The sequence below is a fragment of the Notechis scutatus genome, unplaced genomic scaffold, assembly GCF_049901735.1.
Source record: "Notechis scutatus isolate UNSWTSFEM ecotype Mainland unplaced genomic scaffold, rNotScu1.2 NSCUSCF31, whole genome shotgun sequence".
Taxonomy (NCBI): domain Eukaryota; kingdom Metazoa; phylum Chordata; class Lepidosauria; order Squamata; family Elapidae; genus Notechis; species Notechis scutatus.
This window is the reverse complement of record NW_028263154.1, coordinates 89,098-109,738: the sequence shown is the minus strand read 5'-3', so window position 1 is coordinate 109,738 and position 20,641 is coordinate 89,098. Positions and strand designations below refer to the sequence as shown.

Sequence of the window (20,641 nt, the reverse complement as noted above, 5' to 3'; positions counted from 1 at the left end):
AAGGGAAGGAAAAGGAAAGGGAAAGAAGGAAAGGAAAGAGAAAGAAGGAAAGGGAAGGGAAAGAGAAGGGAAAGGAAAGGGAAGGACAAAGAATAGGGAAAGAAGGGAAGGGAAGGGAAAGAAGGAAAGGGAAGGACAAAGAATAGGGAAAGAAGGGAAGGGAAGGAAAGGAAAGGAAAGGAAGGGAAAGGGAAAGAAGGGAAGGGAAGGAAACGAAAGGAAAGGAAAGGACAAAGAATAGGGAAAGAAGGGAAGGGAAGGAGGATCCCAGAAGGAACCACCATGGTTGCACAAAGACCCCGATAACCTGAAAGAAGACAAGAGAGACAAATATCAAAGGCAGAATCAGGGAGACGCAACTCAAGCAGAGCCCCCATTTTTAGGGAAACCAGGAAATTGGAGGCTCCGAATGAACGAAGCCAAACGCTGAAAGGAGGAAAAAGAGATTTCTTTCCAAAGGAACGGGGGGGGGCGGCAGGGACAGTTGGGGTGCCCGGGGGAGAAGCACTCTGGGGGGGCGGGAGAGCAGCGGGGGGAGCCTCCCTGGGGAGGGGGAGGGGGAGCCCACCCTCTCTTAGGGGGAGGGGGGTCAAGTGTCACCTCCCCTCCCCCCACCTGCTTCCCTGCCAAGAGCTCCCAACTGTCCCCCCAAATGCTCTGAAAGGACCCCCGGCCTTCTCTGCCCCCCCCAGTCTCTCCCCCCCAGCCCCGTGGCTGCCCACTCCTCCCCCCCAGAATCGGGCCCTTCTTCCTCCCGCCAACCCCAGGCGGCAACCCCGGAGGAAGCGAGGGAGCCTCTGGGGCGGAGAGAGAGGAGAGAAGCTACTCCGGGGGGAGAGACCTGCCTTGCATTTTTATTTTATTTATTTATTTATTTATTTATTTATTTATTTATTTGATTTGCCAATTGTTTACAAGATAATAAGTATAAGTGTATACATAGTTGTGAATACATGAAATGGGTACTTATAAGAAAAATAAAAGAAGAATAAGAGAAACAATAGGACAGGGAAGGCAGGCACGTTGGTGCGCTTAGGAAAGGGGTGAGGTCAATAGTAGACAGTCTAAGGTTAAAGTTTTTGGGGTTTGGGGTTCAGGTGGGGCGGATTCCTCCCCGTCCGACCTCCGCGGGCTCCAGTCACCCGGGCAGCCCTGGAAACCGGCCCGCCTGAGCGACAGGAGGACCCCCCACCCCCCACCCCACGAGGCCTCCGTTCCCAGGCCTGTGAGGCCATCCAGACGATCCCCCGGGGCCCGGAGGCTGCGAGGGTCCGGCGGGAGAGGAAGCCACTGCCCATCGCTTGGAAAGCCAGGGACAGGACGGAGCCGGCATACCTGCAGGAGCCCCCCTCCTCTCCGAGGGACCCTCCCTGCCCGCCCCACTGAGCCAGAGGGGGGGATGCCTCCAGGACCGCCATCCGGTGAGATCGCCTGGGGCCCCTTTTCCAGAGCAGCCCCGCCGCTGAGGAAGAGGCTCCCCCGGGGGATTCAGCAGCCCCCCCCGCCCCCCCCCTATTATTTAGGGAATTGTGTTTGCGGCTTTTTGTGCTTTTTCCACACAGCAAAACATTTACTATGGAATCCATTATAAGACATGCTGGAGGCTATTGACTTGCATGGATTTTAAAAATTATTTTATTCCTGTATCGTACATCAGGTTCCATTTCTACAGCGACAGTGCACTGTCTGTGTCGGGCCTTTTTTGAAAATATCCATCATATTTTACGCCCCGATTATGACCGTTATTCTCCTCATGGGACAACGGAGCCTTTTTGGAAGAGACTAAGATGGGGCGCCGTCATTAATAACCGTTGTTCTCCTCATTCTACCACAGACCCAAAGGAACAAGGAGCGCTGTGATTGGATGAGACGCTCAAAAGAAAAGGCGCCTTTGACCCAGACAGGTGCTGAGAAAGAGCGTGCGGGGGGATGGGGTCTGAGAGCTCCGGTTCCCCTCAGAGAGCAGCCACGAGGGGTCTTGGCAGGAGGGGGAGGAGGGGGACGAGGGGGACGAGGATTTCGGGGTCTTTGGAGGGGGTGGTGGCTGGTCCGGGCCAAGAAAGCGGGGTGGGCGAGGAGAAGTGGGAGAGGCGGCCTGTCTGTCTGGGAGGGCGGGAAGGGGGGGCAGGGGGCAGAGCGTTTGGGGGAGGGGTCTGGGCAGGGGGCGTGGTGGGGGTGAAGGAGAGCGCTTGGGGGAGCAGGGGGCCTTGAAGAAAGGGCGGGAATGAGAGGGAACCTGGCAGCACCGGGGGGGGGGGGGGGGGCAAAGCGCCGCTGAAAGGCCGGAGAGGAGCCGCTGGAGGGAGCGGGCCAAAGGGGCACTGTTCTCTTCGACGGCTCAGCTGGCAGTGCGCCTGGAGCCTCCCTCCTGCCTTCTCCAAATCGCCCCCTTTCCCTTCGCGCTGCCCGACGGTGCCAGAAGTCCGCCAGCTCCGAGGCCTCTGCCGCCCCCTACTGGAGTCCCGCTGGAGTGCTGCCTCACCCTTCCCACAGGGGGCGCTCTTCCTCCTGGTCTTCCAAGGGGGATCCGGGGTTGCCAGGAAGGGAGAGCGGGAGAGCGAGAGACCGAGAAAAAAAGAAAATAGATTGAGTAACCTGTGAGTTAGCCAAGTCTTGGTGCAGGGCTTTAACGCCTCACAAAAGGGAAGAAGGGAGACCAGCATTTTCCAAAGTTGGAAGTTGAAGGTGAAGGGACTTTCATTTCCCAGAATTCCCTGCCCAGCATGAGGAAGTCCATGCACTGTTGGGAGGGGAACTCTGGGGGTTGAAGTCCATTCGTCCTCAACTTTGAAAAACTCGGATGCAGACCAGCCCCTCTCCACGTCCTGCCTCCATTTTGGGGAAGAACAAAGACCCCTGAAGAGACCCCCAGTCATTGGCTAGCTTGCAGAATGCAGGAACCCTGGTTTCTTATGGCCATCAAAAGTGAAACAACCTCTCCCCAGGCCCCCTCCCTCCCTGCCCTCACTAGGGAGGGGGCGGACCCCCTGCAGAACCCCCTGGCACTGCAGGACCCCTGTGTGACCGCTCCTCACAGCACAGCCCCCTGCCAAACCCTCTCCAAATCCAGCCCGTTGGAGGCCGCTTGACCAGCGAGGAAGAAGCCAGGCCCAGAGAGGCCCCTCGGCCTCGCCCAGCTGGGCGGGAAGGTTGCCTGGAAGCCCCCAGGGGAAGCTGCTCAGAAGCGGTTGCCATTGCCTCTTTCCCAGGGCTCCGAGAGAGCGGCTGGTCCAGAGCCTCCTAGCTGGCTTGGCACCCCAGGCAGGACTGGAACTCAGGGCCCCCTGGGATTGGACTACCACCCCACCTGACTGACTCTTGTGAGATCCACACGACCCACTGAACCCGGTCTCTTCCCCAGTGGCTGCATTCACACCTGCACCTTTTAACTGTGATGACCCAAAGGCAACCCAGTCAGATAATCAGTAGGAGTCCCTTTATTAGCTCCAACTTTGCCCCCAATGTCGTGGTTACCTTCTGGGCTGGAGGAAAACTCTCCCAGGAACAGCCTTGGGCTGCAGAGAATCAAGACCAAAACGTGGTCAACAAACACTGTAACTAGAAGTCCAATCAAGGCAAGAGGAGGTCATTAGTTCGGCAGGGCAGGAGAAGGAATTCCAGACTTGAAGGCATGGCAATAACTCAACACGGTTGGGAAGATGCCAGGAACACAGATAAGCAAAGTCAACACAAGGTAAACTCACCTTTGCTCCCGGCAGACACCGCACTCAGCTTGCATCTCTTTTAAACTCTCTTCCCAATGGGGTGAGCCTGTGGTGCCGGTGCCTCGAATGCCCCCTGCCACCTCTTAGCGTCGCCAAGGGGGCCGTCAGAGGGGCACTAAGAGGCAGCAGGGGGGCGTTCAAGGTACCGGCCCTGCAGGCTCACCCCATTGACTGTTGCACCACTCCAGAGCCGGTGCCTCGAATGTGGTCGCGGCGGCTTTGCTCTAATTTCCCAATGTGCTGCCGTATTCGAGGCGCCGGTTTCGGAGTAGTGCAACAGTCAATGGGGTGAGCCTGCGGGGCCGGCACCTCAAACACCCCCCTGCCATCTCTTAGTGGCAGGAGGATGCTGCAACGGCCATAAGGGTCATAAGTCACTTGGTTCAGTGCTGCTGTAGCTTCTCATGGTTGTAAGTCGAGGACTGCCTCTTTTATGAAACGATCGGTCCCTCTGGATCAAAACAAAAGCTCCCTTCCTCCACCTGAATGAATTCACCTCAAGAAAGGTGGGAACCTCTCGCACCGTCTCCAAGATTTTAGGGCCTCCCCAGACGAGCGTTAAATCCCATCCTGAACTCTGGATCACTTTCGCTTGCTTGTTCTTGCCCAGCCAACTGGGGCTGGAGACCGTGTGGCTCCAGGTGTTTCTCTGGATACACCTCAGGCTCCTTCGCCCTCTTGCTTTCTTCCCCTCATCAGTTAAGGTGGCTGACATGCTGGAAAGCCAAACACGGTCCCTGGCAGGTTCATCTCAACAGAAAAGGACTTTTCCCGCAACCAGTTTACCTTGAACACAGGAGAATTGTAGATCTTCTGAGAATGGGATGAAAAGAGAGAGTCTGCTTTGCAAGAGTAAAACCTCCCACTCCAACGTTGTCCTCTCTGTAGCCTGGTGACTTGTCTTGGGAACGGGGAAGACTCCTCTGGCTGCCATTTTGAGAGGGTGCCCACAGCAGATCCCCTCCCCCAGATTCAAATGGGCCCCTAGCCTCAAAAGGTTGCCTCAATCGGGGTCTCCCTTTCCTCGCCTTCCTTCTGATGTGCGACTCACATGGAGCTTTGCTTTTTCTGTCTCCCAAGTGCAAAGAGCTGATGAGCCCAGTGAAGAAGTCCCTGAAGCATCTGGATGAGCCAGAAAAAAAGCCATTAGAGAGGAAGAGCAGCTGGAGCAAAGTCGGAGTTGCCTGCTCAAGGTAGGAGACCACATGGCTGAATGTTTGAAAATCCACCCTGAACAGGAAGTTCTTGAAGAATGGAGACGGTGATTTGCCTGCCCACCAATTCTGCAATCTCCCTCTCTCCCTCTCTCCCTCCCTCCCACCTCCCTCCACCCCCTCTCTCTTGTCCAGATGTTGCAGTCAGATTTGCGAGTCAGGAGTCTTTTTGAGTTTGGAGGTCTAGGGGAAGAAGAGGCAGAACCTGGGGATGGAGTTAAAAGAGGAATCGCCTAGAATCTCTACATAGCCACAAGCAAACAGTCCAACTCCCCTTGAATACCTGCTGCAATGCCTCAAATGAGATGCCGTCTCCAATTGTTGAATTCCCCTATGTGGAAATATGTTGTTAAATATGAGTGTTAAAAACAAAATCCACATTTTAGTCCAAACCCCTAGAAAACCACAATACCGGCATTTGTAGTAGTCAAGAAAAGTAGCAGAAGTAGGGACGAGCGGTCTGCCACCTCCAAGTGGTGTCCCCTGGATGCGCGAAGCCGCTAAACGCTGACCGTAACTGAGAGCAGACCCTCCGACGACAGGCCCACGCGACAGGCCGGCTGGAGTACTCAAATGCCGCATCAACATGGAGGAAACGTCCACTACTGAACACACGCCCAATGCTACCGCGTTCGGGGGAACCGACGGGCGCAGGAGACCATTGGCCTGCGTCAAAAATCAATGAAATGGTCCACGCGGAAAGCAGGGCGCACTTGCACCGTGTGAGAAAGCTATGACGGCCGCGTCCGGGTCTGACGCGCACGGAGACTACCCGATCTGTGTGAAAAATCGCAAGCGGGGAACAGAGGATTGCCAGACGCTCAAGGTGGCTACCTGGAACGTGGATTCGCTGACTGGACGCTCGACCGAGATCGTCAGGGTCATGCGGGACAGGAAGCTGGACATCTGCTGCCTCCAGGAAACTCGCTGGAAGGGCAACAAGGCTACGACTATAGACGGCTATAAGATCATATACACCAGCTGTAAGGAAAACCGCGGCGGTGTAGCTGTGGTTGTCAGTCCCACCTGGCAAAGCTCCGTTGCAGAAGTTAAGCGCCTCACAGAACGACTGATGATAATCGTCGTAGCGACCGAGAGGCAGCGCCTACACATCTTGTCCGCCTACGCCCCTCAGACCGGATGTCACGAGGAGGAGAAGGATACCTTCTGGGAACTGCTCGACATCCAACTCAGGCAGATCCCATATGAAGACGACATCATCATCTCTGGCGATCTGAATGGTCATGTAGGGCGGGACAAAAACGGACACCAGTGCCACGGTGGGCACGGCACAGGCGATATGAATGAGAATTGCCAGAAGATCCTGGACTTTGCCGACTCCCATGATATGACCATCACGAACACCTGCTTCATTAGGCGAGAACCCCAACTCCTCACCTACCATAGCAGAAATGGGAACCACCACACACAGATCGACTACATCATCGTACGACAAAGAGCCGCTAAAAACGTGCTCAACGCCAAGGTGTACCCGTACGAATCGAGCAGTCAGCACAGGCCGCTGATGGCGAAGATCAGGATCAGCAAGCCCAAGACCAAGACTGACAAAAAGAATGCAGACCAGCCACGAATCAAGTGGTGGAACCAGAAGAAGATGGCGGGACCCCTCATCAAACCGGAGCAGTTCCTGCAGATGGTCGACGGGCCACAGGAAGTGTGGTCCATGCTGAAGAGCACTGTTCACACTGCCAGCTGCCAACAGCTTGGTTGTACCAAGCCAGGACGGAGACGCATCGAACGAGATACATGGCTCTGGACACCGGAAGTACAAGATGCCGTGCACCTGAAGAAACGGCTCTACAAGGCCTTTCTTCAGGACAAGACCAGCGAGAAGCTCTGCGAGTACAAGGCGGCCAAAAGGCAGCCAAGAAAGCAGTAGCGACAGCCAGAAGCTCCCACTACGACGACATCTACGAGAAGCTGAACACGCGAGAAGGCGAGAATGAGATCTACCGCCTAGCCAAAAGCAGACACAGGAAGACCCTGGACATTGACCAGTTTCATGGGATCAACGACGAAAGGGGAAATTTGATCGTCAACCCCAGAGACGCTGCCGAGAGGTGGCGGCAATACTTCGAGAAGATCTCCACCGAGGAGTTCCCACACCCACAAACCCCGCGAGGTGACCCCGTCGAAGGCCCAGTCTCAGGCATTCACGCCAGCAAGGTCACCGACGCCATCAAGGCCATGAAAAACGGTAAGGCAACAGGACCAGACGACATCCCTGCCGACTTCTGGAAAAAGGCACTACCGGGCTCGGCATTGTGGCTGTGCGAGCTGTTCAACAACATCGTCTCCACGGGAATAGTGCCACACGACTGGTACCGCAGCACCACTGTTCCGATCTGGAAGGGAAAGGGCAGCCCAGCGGACTGCTCCAACTACAGACCGGTCAGGTTACTGTCACACACTATGAAGATCTTCGAACGCGTCCTCGATAAGCGCATTCGGGACATCGTCGACATCAGCGTCAACCAGGCCGGATTCATCAAGAACTGCGGCACCACCGATGCCATCTTCGGTGTGCGGATGCTGATGGAGGCTCACAGAGAGAAGAAAATCCCACTCCACACTGCCTTCTTGGACTTGGAAAAGGCCTTCGACCGAGTCCCACACGATCTCATCTGGTACGCGCTGCGAGATCACGGCGTGCCCGAGCTACTCGTACAATGGGTCCAACTCCTATACAGATGTCACAAAAGCCGTGTAAAAGCGGCAGCTGGGATATCAGAGGAGTTCAATATCACCGTCGGCGTACACCAGGGCTCTGCTCTCTCACCACTGCTGTTCATTCTGGTGATGGACACAATTATACACGACCTGCACACGCCCGCCCCATGGACGCTGCTCTACGCCGATGATGTGTTCCTGGCCAACCTGCGCAAGGCTGAACTCGAGCACCTAGTCCAACAGTGGCACGACCGCCTCGAGCAGTTCGGGCTCCGGTTGAACCTAAAGAAGTCCGAATACCTGACCACTGACAACGAAACGACAGGCTCCATCCACGTGAACGGGCAGGAGCTACCGCACGCCTCCACCTTCAAGTACCTGGGAACTACTCTTGGGGAAGAAGGCCTACTACAAACTGAGGTGGCAGCCAGGATCAACGCAGCGTGGGGCAAATGGAAGTCCCTCACGGGCGTCCTCTGTGACAAGAAGATGCCGATGCACCTGAAGGCGAAAATCTATAACTCTGTGGTGCGCCCGTGGCCATATACGGCGCAGAGTGCTGGCCGACGACCAAAGAAGTCGAAAGCAGACTCCAGACAATGGAGATGCGAATGCTCCGATGGTCGGTAGGCCTCACCCTACTCGATCGCGCCAGGAATGAAGAAGTGCGCAGACGGTTCAACGTCGTGCCCATCCCCACGGTCATGAGGCAGTCCCGGCTACGATGGTTCGGCCATGTGAGTCGCGCCAAGGAAGAATCCATCATCAAATCTGCGATGAAGGTGATTGTCGGAGGAGCGAGACCGCGTGGTAGACCTAAGCAACGCTGGATGGACACGATCAAGGCCGATCTAGAGATCGCGAAGGCAGACCCGACATACGTGGCAGACAGAGAGGCGTGGAAGCAGTACTCAAGGACATTAGCGGACCTCGCCAGAGCGCGAGACAAACGCTGAAGAAAAAAAAAAAGAAGAAGAAGAAGAAGAAAAGTAGCAGACTGGTCGTGCCATGCTTGCATCAAACTCTGCAGACTTTATCTTGGGAGTCTTCATCACTCAAGTTTGAAGTAAGACATTTTTGTGTAAGAGGGAACTTTTGGGCCCCAGAAGAAAGCATCTCTCCATCACTGCTTCTTTGGGGCATCTCTTTCCTCCGGCATGAAAAGTCTGGGCTTCTGGCCCAGCTCCTAAAAAAGAGAAAATTACAATAGCTGTTCACCTCCTTTCAGGAATCTATGGGTATTTGCTTCCAAGTTTACTGAATTTAACACCAAGAAAGTACATAAGTTGTACAAGATGACTAGCAAAAAGCAAGCCCGGGAACAGAAGGTAAGAGCAGAGGGGTGTGTGTGTGTTTGTGTTTGTGTGTTGTGTGTTGTGTGGTAGAATGGAAGGGATACAAATATAAATAAAGAGAAGGAAGGAAAGGGAACATTTTGTGCAAAAGAAAACCTCAGGATCGAGAGGAATTCTGGTTGAGACTTTTAGGTGGGACTGTGCTCTTTCTTTCTTTCTTTCTTTCTTTCTTTCTTTCTTTCTTTCTTTCTTTCTTTCTTTCTTTCTTTCTTTCTTTCTTTCTTTCTTTCTTTCTTTCTTTCTTTCTTTCTTTCTTTCTTTCTTTCTTTCTTTCTTTCTTTCTTTTTTGCTCCTGGCTCTGCCATTGCTGTGTTAAGAGCCAGGCGTTGGGTTGTAGAAGAGAGGAGGAGAAATCCTATCTTTAGGAGAGGGAAGACTGTCAATGCTCAGGGGACACAGGTTGGGCATCAAAGCCGTGGAGTCTTCTGGACACTCCTTGATGGGATTGGAATTCTCGGTGAGTCTCCAGCTCCTTTTGCTGGACTTGGCCCTTTATTAACCAATCAGAATAGAGCTGGGAGGGTCCTTGGAGGTCTTCTAGTCCAAGTCCCTGCTCAAGCAGGAGCCCCTATACTGGAGGTGGGATTCTACCAGTTCAGACCCGTTCTATAGAACTGGTTGTTATGATTCTGCACAGTTCGGAGAGACGGCAAATCATGTCCCTGTCTGGCCCCGCCCCTCTCCACCCTCCCCTCCCAGTCAGTCTTTATTGTGCCTGCCCGACATCACTGACTGCGTGCTTCCCCACCCAGTCACTCCTGAAGGAATCTTTTCAGGTTCTTTTCCCCTTCCCGTTGATCAGCTGTGCCAGGATCCCCCTCGCTGTCTTACTGCTTTGCCCAGGAGGCTTCCCTGAGGCCCAGGAGGCAAAAGGGGGTGCGGGATGTGTATGTATGCTGTGCGCCCCACCCTATGCTCCATTTTGGGCCTTCTTGGGCCCCAGGGAAGACTTCTGGGAGCAAAAACACCCCCCCCAGGAGGCTTCCCTGAGGTCCAGGAGGCCCAAAAACAAGGGGGGTGCTGCAAAAAAGAAGCCACACCCACCCAGCCACACCCACATTTGAATCCCAACCCTGCCCTATACCATGTCAGACAAGTGGCTGTCCAATCTCTGTTCATGGACTTACACCCTCTTCTTCTTCTTCAGGTTGCCTGCTGAATGCAACTGTGGGGGTCCCTGGGGTGCCAAAAGGGGATGGCCTAGCAAACGTTGATGATGAAGGCATTTTGGGCCACAAATGAAGAGGTGGGCGGTAGAAAGCCTGAAAGCTTTCACTTTTCTTTCTGTTTGTTTGTTTTCATCCCTTCCTCTAGAAGAGGCCCTCCAATATTCTCCAGTCATCTCTCTCCTCCCCAGCTCTGGTTAATAAGACCCAAATCATTGTTACTGTTGGCCTTTTGAGTTTTCTGACAATGTTTTCAGAAGAAGAAGGAAGAGGCAATGAGTGGCAAGAAACTCCTGGGCCCAGCCGAGATATTCCGAGATATTCCGATATCTCCTGTCTCCTCACCCTTCCCAGATGCATGGACACCCACAAGAGAACCACCCACAGCCAAAGAGAAGACATTGCAGCCAAGCAGGTGAGCGGTTATCAGGCCCGGCCCAGATTGGACCTTCAGGAAAGAAAGACTCGTCTCCATTTGCAGTCGAGTTGCATCTAGTAAAAGGTATGCTTTCACTAAAGTCAAGTGGTCACAGCGAAAGCAAAGCTAGATCTGAGGATTCCTGCATAAACTCGGTAATCTTCCCTTTTTTCTCCCTGGTCATCTACAATCATGTCCACTGAAGGCCAATCTTGCAGATAAGGAAGAAAAGTATTTATTTAAAAATATTTTAGGGAGGAAGCAGGGGAATCCCATCTCTTTGCTCACTCACGCCAGACCAGTGCAACACTCTTGTATCATAACAAGCAAACATCTGCATCCAGTGGCTACACCATTACGTCTCCTTGCTGAATGGGTGTTGCCCACCATGAAACTGGGATGAAAAGGGCAGAGTTGGACCATGAAAATTAAGCAAATGAACTTGGATTGTTCTTGGTATAAACAAGTGATGGATTTTTCCAAGAAGTTCTAGCTTTGTGGTCTTTGGAGCCATCCAAGGAATAAGGCGGAAAGACAAGAGGCAGCTGATAGAAAAAAGCAAAAGGGCCTAGAATGGCAAAATGACCATGTGTGAGATTTACTATGTGTTCAACTTACTGCACATTCCAAAAAGATAAAATATGAGTGGACCGATGATCAGATTGATGTCCATGCTTGAAGCATAGAAAAACAAGGCTTTGTGTATATCTGGATGTCCTTCAGGTGTTGTGATGGTCAGATAGGGCTCACAGTTTAGGAGCAGACTGAGCTCACTTTCAAAGGTTCCCCTAAAACTTGCGTGTTGTCAATATACACAGCAAACACACCCACACAATGTCCCCTTCCCAAGAATGGGGACAGACCCACCATGGTGCACTCAAAATAGAAAGGGATCAGGATACGTTTTAGGATGGGAGACTTCTCCTGTGGCCCCTGGACCTAAACCCAAGACAATGTTTCAGAGATTCCTTAGCTCAGGTGTTGTACAAAGAAAAACAGGGGCAGTCGGGCCTAAAGAAGGTGCATCCTGTAAAATGGCGTTTCCAGAACCTTCCATCTCCACCTTCATTCCTCAGATGAAACAATGGCATTGTTTATGGAGCCTACCCATCTTCTGGGAAACGCACAGCCTAATTTTTTGCATGAATTGCCGGTCAATTTGAGTGAGCTTCCTGACAATAATTGATTTAGAACTTGTTGGTTGTATCGGCCAAGATTCGGGAGGCTTTAAGTTCTAATCCTCCCTCAGGCAGGAAAACTTCCTGGGGGACTTTGAGCGGATCACCAGGAGACTTTTGAATTCCAGTCCCGCCTTAACTCTTATTGAATTTGGGGTGGGAAATTTGGAAACATTTTCTCAGATTAATGTGAGATACTAAAATTGGAGATTCCTAGAGTGTGAGATGGCTGATTGTCCAATGTTGTGGGTAGTGATGGAGGAAAGTGAAATTGTGGGATAATCGCTGTGGTGGGGATCATTTTTTTTTTACTACTGGTTCTGTGGGCATGGCTTTGTGGGCGTGGCTTTGTGGGCGTGGCAGTGGAAAGTTACTTCAAAAGCCCATTCCTTCCTCTCCCGACTAACCTGCTTTCCAGCTCCGTTCTCCTGTGCAGGGCAACCAATCCAGCCAATCAGCTGGGACTCAGTGGGAGGCAGAGAAGAGATGGGGGTGAGGCCAGTCAGAGGTGGTATTTGCCACTTCTCCGAACCACTCAAAATTTCCACTACCGGTTCTCCACAACTGGTCAAAACCTACTGAATTCCACCTCTGGATAAACGCCTCTTCCATGTGGCACAAAGCCACAAGTCTCAGCCTTCTTCTATTGCTTGTGCAAGAACCAGAGGGATTTGTGTGAATCTTAGACTGACCTTCTTCTGATCCAACAGAGCTTTTCTTATCTCCTTAAAATGGAATTTGCAAAGGGATCCTATTCACAGTTAGGAGCCTTTATGAGACATAAAAATTGATTCCCAATTGATCAGCAATCTCTGTGGTTGGAGAGCAGAGCAGCTTCCATGGGTGCCTCTTCCTAGAAACCTAAAAGTCCCCCCCACTTATTCAGCCCCTTCTTGTACCTGGATGAACATTATGCAGCATTGGAGGTTTGTGACCTGGTCAATGATGCAGCTGCCTTGAGACAAGATCCCTGCAACCTCCTCCTGGGAAGAGTCCCAAGGTCCCCTTTCTCTGGACATCTTCTCCAGCCCTTCACAGACGAGACAGGCTTAGAGGAGGAGCAGAGAAATGCTTTAGGTACAAATTGTAGAGTGGAAAATTAAAGAGCCTGAAAACGGCTATTTTATTTCTCTGGTTGATGAAAGAAAAAAAATATACAGTGGAAATTTCTTTACACGCTTCATTTTTTTATTTCCTTTTTTTTTGCTGTGAAGTACATACCAAAATAAAAACAATCCCAAACTGAAATCCCAGACAGCTGTTCTGCTGAAATCTTTCTGCAAAGGAGGTTTTATCAGGAAATCAAGAAAGACTCATAAGAGGGATGAAGATTTCCCTCCTCAGCTGAGAGCCAGTCAAACATGGCATTTCACATCATTCTGGCTTTTTTAGGGAGAGGATCAGGCAACCAGGCTGGTGTTTGGTTCCACAGCTTCCTCCTGACCTCTTTTCCTACACATTCTCTCACCACCCACCCATATATTTAGCTGCTGTCAGTGGGAACAAGTGCGTCAATCATTTTTTATAAGGTATCATGTTCAGTAGCTGTTGCTGAACAGCTGAATTCCTCTGAATTTTACAGCGGTCTCTTTAGCAATATTTATTGAAAGGGGAGAATTCCAGTCGTTCAACAATTCCCCATTTTGAAACATATAGATATCATTTTCTTTGACTCCTGCATACTATCAAAATGGAAATCAAATAAAAGAAACATTAACAATTCTTCCACTATCATAATGATGTTATATGTCATGTTTTTACATTTGTTCTGGCTGTGAGATGCTCCTTTGTGTTCAGCTCTGGCCTCAGAAGGATAATGTAGCACTTGGGGATGAAGATGCAGACCAGCAGACCAGCACTGGAGGCCAGGATGGAGAAGACCTGCACAGCCACCATGTGTTTCCCTTTGGTGCTCAGGTAGGTGGGCACAAAAGTCACCCAGACACTGCAGAAGACCAGCATGCTGAAGGTGATCAACTTGGCTTCGTTGAAGGCCCCAGGCAGATTCCTGGCCAGGAAAGCCACCGTGAAGCAGACGGCAGCCAGGAAGCCCATGTAGCTGAGGGTGATGTAGAACATGACAACGGCCCCTTGGTTGCATTGCAGGATGATCTCTCCAGGCTGGGAGAGGAGGTCAGAGTCAGGGAAGGGGGGAGAAGCTCCCAGCCAGATGGAGCAGATGATAACTTGGACACCAGAAGAAGATAGGATGATGGAGTTGGCCAAGCTCTTCCCCAACCATCTCTTTGCTCGGTTTCCTGGTTTTGTGGCCAGGAAAGCCAGCACCACCATGATGGTTTTGGCCAAGAGAGAAGAAACGGCAACTGAGAAGATGATGCTGAAAACCGTTTGTTGGAGAAGGCAGGTGGCTTTCCTTGGTTGACCAATGAAGAGAGAAGGAGACAAGAAGCAAAGCAGGAGGGAGACCAGGAGGATGTAGGAGAGGTCCCGGTTGTTGGCTTTGACAAGGGGAGTTTCTCTGTATTTAATGAAGACGATTAAAACAAGGCTTGTGGTTAGGAACAAGAATAGGGCAAAAGATGCCAGGATGATGCCCAGAAGTTCTTCATAAGACAGGAAGGTTATAACTTTGGGGATACATTGGACTCTTTCTTTATTGGGGTATTTATCATCTGGACATTTGGTGCATTTTTCTGTATCTGAGAAAAAAAAAACAACCCCTATTTCTTTGTCCTTTGCATTTCAAGATATATTGTACATTCTTTGGGAACAAGTGATTATCAGGAGCATTTTCCAGGATGGATTTCTTAATATCTCCAGAGACAAAAATAAGTCTTATCACTTTTTAAAAAAATATAGCTACAGTATATTTTTGATAGGCTATGAAATTGAGGGAAGCTTTGGACTTGAAAGATTTCCTTTGTAATGTTCAGAATATTGATAGGAACCTCCATTACTAAAGGAAAATAATGAATCAATTAAACTTTCTAGAGAAACTTACGTGCAAGATGGCAATTCTTGTCATACTTGCCTCAGAGGTGGCTGGCAGATCAAGTGACTGTTGCTAATAATTTGGAATGGCCATTGGAGCAGTGGTGATACGGGTGCAGACACATACAGACATAACTATCCATGCCACCACATTGTGTATCTCGTACCTCAGCAACACCTTTTCAGTGTTCCTCAAAGGGAACCCATGTAGACTGCATTGCAATCCTCCTTTCAGGAGGTGGACCTAAAACAATTCCTCGTGTTTCAAGGAACTCAGGTGTTCCTAGAGAAGTAAATGTGTAAGGAAGGATACATCCAAGCTAAAAAGGAGAAATATTTTCTCTGGCAGTAGTAAAGCCTGCCCAATCTGCCACAGCCACCTCTCTCTATCCAGCCCTTCCTTCACAGTCTTTTTGTTCTTCTGTTTAGATAAGAAATGGGGCATTTTGGAAATAAACCAGAAATCAATTCAGCTTCAAAGTGTTTTTTAATTCATACTTTCATGACAATTCTCTCAGTGGATCCAGTTCCACCAGGCCTTCCTTTCCTCTGTTGTCACCCACCTTTCTGAGTGGAGAAGGTCCCCTCCGGACAAGGAACACAGTCGTAGCAGCAAACTGGCTCTCCTTCTCGAGCCCTCTTGACAAATCCAGGATGACAACTTTCCACACATTCAGATTGAGGAAAGGACTGAGCAGAAAAGAAATAAGATTGGAAAGGAAATATGTGTAAAATGGAGGTAAAAATGGATATTAGACAAGTTACTAGTCTCTGGTCTTCACTTAAGTAAGCAAAATCTCTCACTATTTCCAAATGGTTGGAGATATAACTTCTGGAAGATTCTTCCGTTAGTTCCTCTCTTTTGCTTTTGCCAAAAAAAAAAGGACTTTATTAAATAGGAAAGTCTGCAGAGATGGAACCAGGGGTGAGATTCTACTGGTTCTGTCCAGTTCTATAGAACCAGTTGTTATGATTCTGCACAGTTTGGAGAACCGGCAAATTGCACCACTGACTGGCCCCGTCCCTCTCTGCCTGCCCCTCCCCTCCGCTCCCAGTCAGTCCTTATCGTGCATGCGCGGCATCGCCTGCAGCCTGCTTTTTCCCACTCGCCAGTCCAACCATTGGTGCATCCCTTCCGCTGTGGCCCTGCCTGATCTCCCTGGGTGAGTGAGGCTCTGCAAGCTCTTGGGCCCAGTCACCTAGCTGCCACTGCCGGTTACCTTTAACCCCCCACCCCACTTGCCTTTTGCTGCCACCACCCGCCGCCCTCACCCCCAGCAGGTAAGGCCCAGTATCTGCGGTGAATCCAGGCGGGGGCGAGATGCAGACTGGTGGGGAGCCGAGCTACATTTCGCTGTACTGGAAGACATGTGGAGAGGCTCGTGTTCTCCTACTGCTGGGAGAGCAAGAGAGTCTTTCCTGGCACAGCTCCGGGCAGCAGAGAGAAACAGGATTCAAGCGGGCTGCTTCTCTGCCTCCCAGAGCCGCCCGTTTCCCTATTGGAGAGGAAGTTGCAAACTTTTTGCTGTGCCGGGAAAGACTCTCTTGCTTTCCCAGCAGCAGGAGAACATGAGCCTCTCCACATGTCCTCCGGTACAGCGAAATTTAGCTGAGATTCACCGCAGGTGCTGGGCCTTACCTGCTGGGGGTTAGGGGTCCAGGTGGCAGCAGCTAAAAGCAAGTAGAGTGGGGGGTAAAGGTGATAGGAAGCACGGTCATACCCATGTCAGCAACAGGTGTCATCATTTCGAAGTTGAGGGAGAATTTGGAGAAAGAGATGGAGAGTCCTGCAGTGGTCGGCACAGGAGCGCCGTTGAGAAGTGGGGAAGTGGCCTTCTGGTGGTCCAGCCTGGTGTTCAGGCTGGAGGCGAGCCACAGGAAGTCACAGCACTGAAGCAAAAGGGAACTGCCAGGGGGAGCTACCCTCTCCGTGCCGAATTGAGACCATTTGGGGTAGTCCTAGGAATTGGGTGAGTCGAGGCGCAGCTCCTTGACTTCTTAGCTCAGGGAATGGCCGTTTCCTGCAGGAGGAGGACTGCGGATGGGGGAGGTCTACCTGAGTGACTCCTCTGCCGTCTTCACCAGATTATTTGGACACTTACAAGCAAGCACAGCTAAAGGCACTGCTGTCACATGTCAGCCCAGACCTCACCCTGCGGCTCTGTAAAGCCAACACCAAAGAAGTGGTCGATCAGGTGAACCTGTGGTGCAATGCTCACTCGGATCTCGGCCGCTCCAGGTCGTCCGACCTCAAAACCCTTTAGGAGCTGCCGTTCCCAGGTTTCTATTCACCTGTGCTTGGTCGCCACCTCTTCACCTTGATGAAGCGACTGGCCCTGCCTCTCACCCTCCCCTCCCTCGCCTGGCCTAAGAAGGTGAGGGTGATGGTGGGGGATAGTGAAGCGGCCGGGTCCCTATCTTCCTGATTCACTCTCCCACTCTGTATGTGTGTGTATCTCCCTGAAAGCCGTGACATGGCCAAGCCAGCAAGCTCTCCTTGGCGCTCTTCGTTACTTCTTTCATGTCTTCTTTTTGGAATCCAGACTGGCTGAACAATTTCCAGACCGCATTGGAAGCGCCCTTCGGCGACCCTCCTCCTCCTCCCTTTCCTCCTCCTCTCATAACCAGCCGTTGTGGCAGGGCTGGGAGGGTGCATGCGCACGGGGAGATGCTCCTCAAGCAAATGCCAAAGCACAGCAAAACCTGGTATGGGGCGGGTGGCTGCTAACTTGAGGAGCGAGCATCACCCCACACAACTGCACCCTCCTGATCCAATCACAGCTTCCGGGTGCAAGAGGAGGAGGAAGAGGAGGAGGAGTAGGGTCGCCTGAATGGACGAAATGAAAGAAATAGCAAAGAGCACCAAGGAGAGCTTGCTGGCTTGAGGGAGACACACAAACATTCACAGATACACACACACACACACACACAGAGTGGGGGAGAGAGAGGGGAAGATAGGGACCCGGCCACTTGGCTATCCCCCACCATCACCCTTACCTTCTCGCACTGCTCCATTTTGTGAACCACCTATGGTTTAGTATCTCCTTCAAACTGGTGAGAATCCCACAAGGCCTGGGGAATGTCTCACTAACAGCTTCAGGTTTGTTTGCTCCTTGTGCCCAAACTAGCAAAGAAAAAAGGGAATTCTGTTGACCAGGTCCTGAATTCAGATGAATTTGAATCATGATTGGGTGGAGGTCCTTTTGGTCCCATTGGGAGAGAAGCTTCGTCCTGCTTGGGGAAAAGTGTCCCCTGAAAGGACCGGTTCATACTTGGGGAGGTTCTTAAAGAGACCTGACCTGGTCAGACTTATCCATGCCTCTCTTTTACACACACACACACACACACACACACACACACACACACACACACACACACACAAACACAGAGTGGAGGGGGGGAGTTAGAGAAAGAGAGAGAGAGAGATACAGAGGGAGGAAAGTGAGAAAAAGAGAGGGAAAGAGTGAAATAGAGGGAATGAGAGAAGAAGAAAAGAGAGACAACAAAGAAAACAGAAAGAGAAAGAAAAGAGAGAAAGGAAGCAAAAGGAGGAAAAGGGATAGACAAAGAAAGGGAGAGATGGAAGGAAGGGACAAAGAAAGAAAAAGAAAAGAATAGACGGAGGGAGGAGAAAGTGAATGAGATATATGAATGGATAGATAAATACATGGAAGGAGGGAGGGAGAGAGAGAGAAAAAAGGAGAGGAAGGAAGGACACAAACCCTGGCTTCAGAAGACTCTTTGAAGCAGCACAGCAATCTAGGGCTGGGCTGCAAGGGATCTCGGAGGTCATCTAGTCCAACCCCCTGCTCCAGCAGGAGATCCTTACAGAATCAAAGAATAGCAGGATCAGAAGGCTGTGTGCATGTGTGTGTTTGTGTGTTTGTGTTTATGGTTGTCAAAACTCCAAAACCAGGTCAAGGAGCTCTGGGGAGATCAGTCATAAATTAGAACACTTGCTAAGCAGCTGGCCATTAAGCGAGGACCACTTGTATTTGGTTTGCCAGTCACATGGCCACCTGGCCATGCCCACTCAGTCACGTGACCATCAAGCCACGCCCACAAATTAAGCCATGCCCACAGAACCGGTTGTTACAAAAATTGAATCCCAGCCCTGGATGGAACTGAGAAAAGATTTCAGCATTAAGTGATAACCAGCCGGTTCCTTCTGATAACCCCATTAACACACATTTCTCCCCTCTTCTCACAGCCATAATTTTAAGGTGTGATATCAGAACAATCTTGATAATTTCAGGTGAACTGAAAGCTGCTTGGAGCTGCTTCCTAGGAGCAGAAGGCCCATTGCTCCATCCCAGGGAGGGTGAAAGGGAGGCATGGAGAGCTCTGGCCAGGTCCGGCCTCCTTAAGAGCCTCCCAGATTATGGAGCTGCCCCTTCAGGGGACACTTTTCCCCGAGCAGGACGAGAAGAAGCTTCTTTCCCCCAATGGGGCCAAAAGGACCTCCGTCCACTCACGATTCAATCCCATCCGATATAGTCCAAGCCTGGATTCAGGCCCCGGTCAGCAGAATTGCCGCCTTCGTTGCTCTTCTGGGCACAAGGAGCAAACCACCAGAAGCTACTAGCGACACATTCCCCAGCCCTTGTGGGATTCTCACCCGTTCAATGGAGACCCTTAATTGTACGGGGTCCAAAAAATGGAACAATATCAAAGCCTCCCAAGCAGCCTAAGGGAAAAAATCCGGTTTTTACTGCCCAGATTCAGTTCTCGGTGAAGGTCAACCACCTTTGGGGAATAGCATCAGCCCTCTTGAAATGGGACCTCAGGCTTTGGAAAACAGAGGAAGGACATCAAAACTTTCTCCTACCTTGTTGAGCAACTTTAGCCGTGAAAGAACATCTTGCCTGATAGAAAGTCTGTTTCTTTTAAAATACGCCAGAGTCTGTCTCCTGGGATCATCCCTGGGAAGAACGAAGAAGCCCAAAATGAACAGATCTGCTGCTGCCTCTCCACTTGGGTCCATGTACAATTCAATCTCCGAAATATTGACAAACTCATTCTTCTCCAGGAAAGGATGGAACTAGAATGGGAACATGCAGCAATTTTAAAAGCAGAAAACTTTGTTTCTTATCCCAGACGCTTTTTCACATTTGAATCTTTCTTCTGTAGTTGTCTAATTTACACACATGCTTCATTAGGAAAATGGGTGTTACCACTATCTTACAAGTGAAGGGAAAAAGTTCACAAAAATTTGTCGATCATATTTTGACAATATAGATTTTGACAAAATATAGTTGAACAACAGAAAAAAGGAGATTTATGAACTCCCTGAAAGCAACAGGTTGGTTATCAGAAACACGGATTTGTCAAGAAGAAAATTGTCAGGGTGATCCTCTCCCAGGAAGCCCAGACAGGAAACCTGAGATAGGCCCACTTCGCTGTAATGCTGCACTGACAGGATTTGGGGAGTCAGAAAGTACAAATCTCCCACCGACCCTTTTTTATGCAGCTGTAGGTGTCCTCCGCTTATCTGCTTCTTCCCCAGGCAGAATCTCTCCTCCACCCCCAAAAGTCATTCCCTCCTATCACTGCCCTTTCTAAATGGATTGTGGGAAAGGGGGGATATAACTTATGTGCTCTATGCAAGTCATCCTCACATATTATTTCATTTCCTAAATACATTATGGAAATACTGCTGATATAACTTGATCTCAGGAAAGAGTAACAAACATTTTTGTGATGTGATCAGAAACCCAGTTAAGTGAGGGGTGGATGGTATGATAATTAAGTGGATAAAAACTGATTTAAAAATGGTACTCAAATAATCTTTAGTTTTTTTAATCTTTGTCATGAAAGTGGGAAGATACAACATTTTGTCGTTAAGTCATCAATTTTTCTCTGTTGTCATTAATATAATAGGGTTGATAAATCACTATTATACAAGATTTATAACAATTCTCAGGCAAATATACTTTTATGTT

The 20,641-nt window shown here is 50.5% G+C and overlaps 2 protein-coding genes across 16 annotated transcripts in view; one reads left to right on the top strand and one right to left on the bottom strand.

Annotated features, from left to right (window-relative positions):
* The window catches only part of LOC148128511 (uncharacterized), a 190,457-nt gene that overhangs the window by 122,397 nt on the left and 47,419 nt on the right, over nucleotides 1-20,641 (top strand). The gene's annotated exons all lie outside the window — the stretch shown is intronic.
* The window catches only part of LOC148128512 (vomeronasal type-2 receptor 26-like), a 215,008-nt gene that overhangs the window by 180,953 nt on the left and 13,414 nt on the right, over nucleotides 1-20,641 (bottom strand). For 5 of the 12 annotated variants that reach the window (XM_087948886.1, XM_087948885.1, XM_087948888.1 and 2 more), the window contains 3 exons: nucleotides 19,528-19,740; nucleotides 15,263-15,389; nucleotides 12,928-14,407 (listed from right to left, as the gene is read on the bottom strand). The exons of 6 other annotated variants lie outside the window; for them this stretch is intronic. In XM_087948886.1, coding sequence (XP_087805012.1) covers nucleotides 13,497-14,407; nucleotides 15,263-15,389; nucleotides 19,528-19,740 — 1,251 coding nt within the window. In that variant the 3' untranslated portion in view covers nucleotides 12,928-13,496. Of the gene's footprint in view, nucleotides 1-12,927; nucleotides 14,408-15,262; nucleotides 15,390-19,527; nucleotides 19,741-20,641 lie in introns of those variants that run through there. One more of the 12 variants, XM_087948889.1, reaches the window with a different exon arrangement.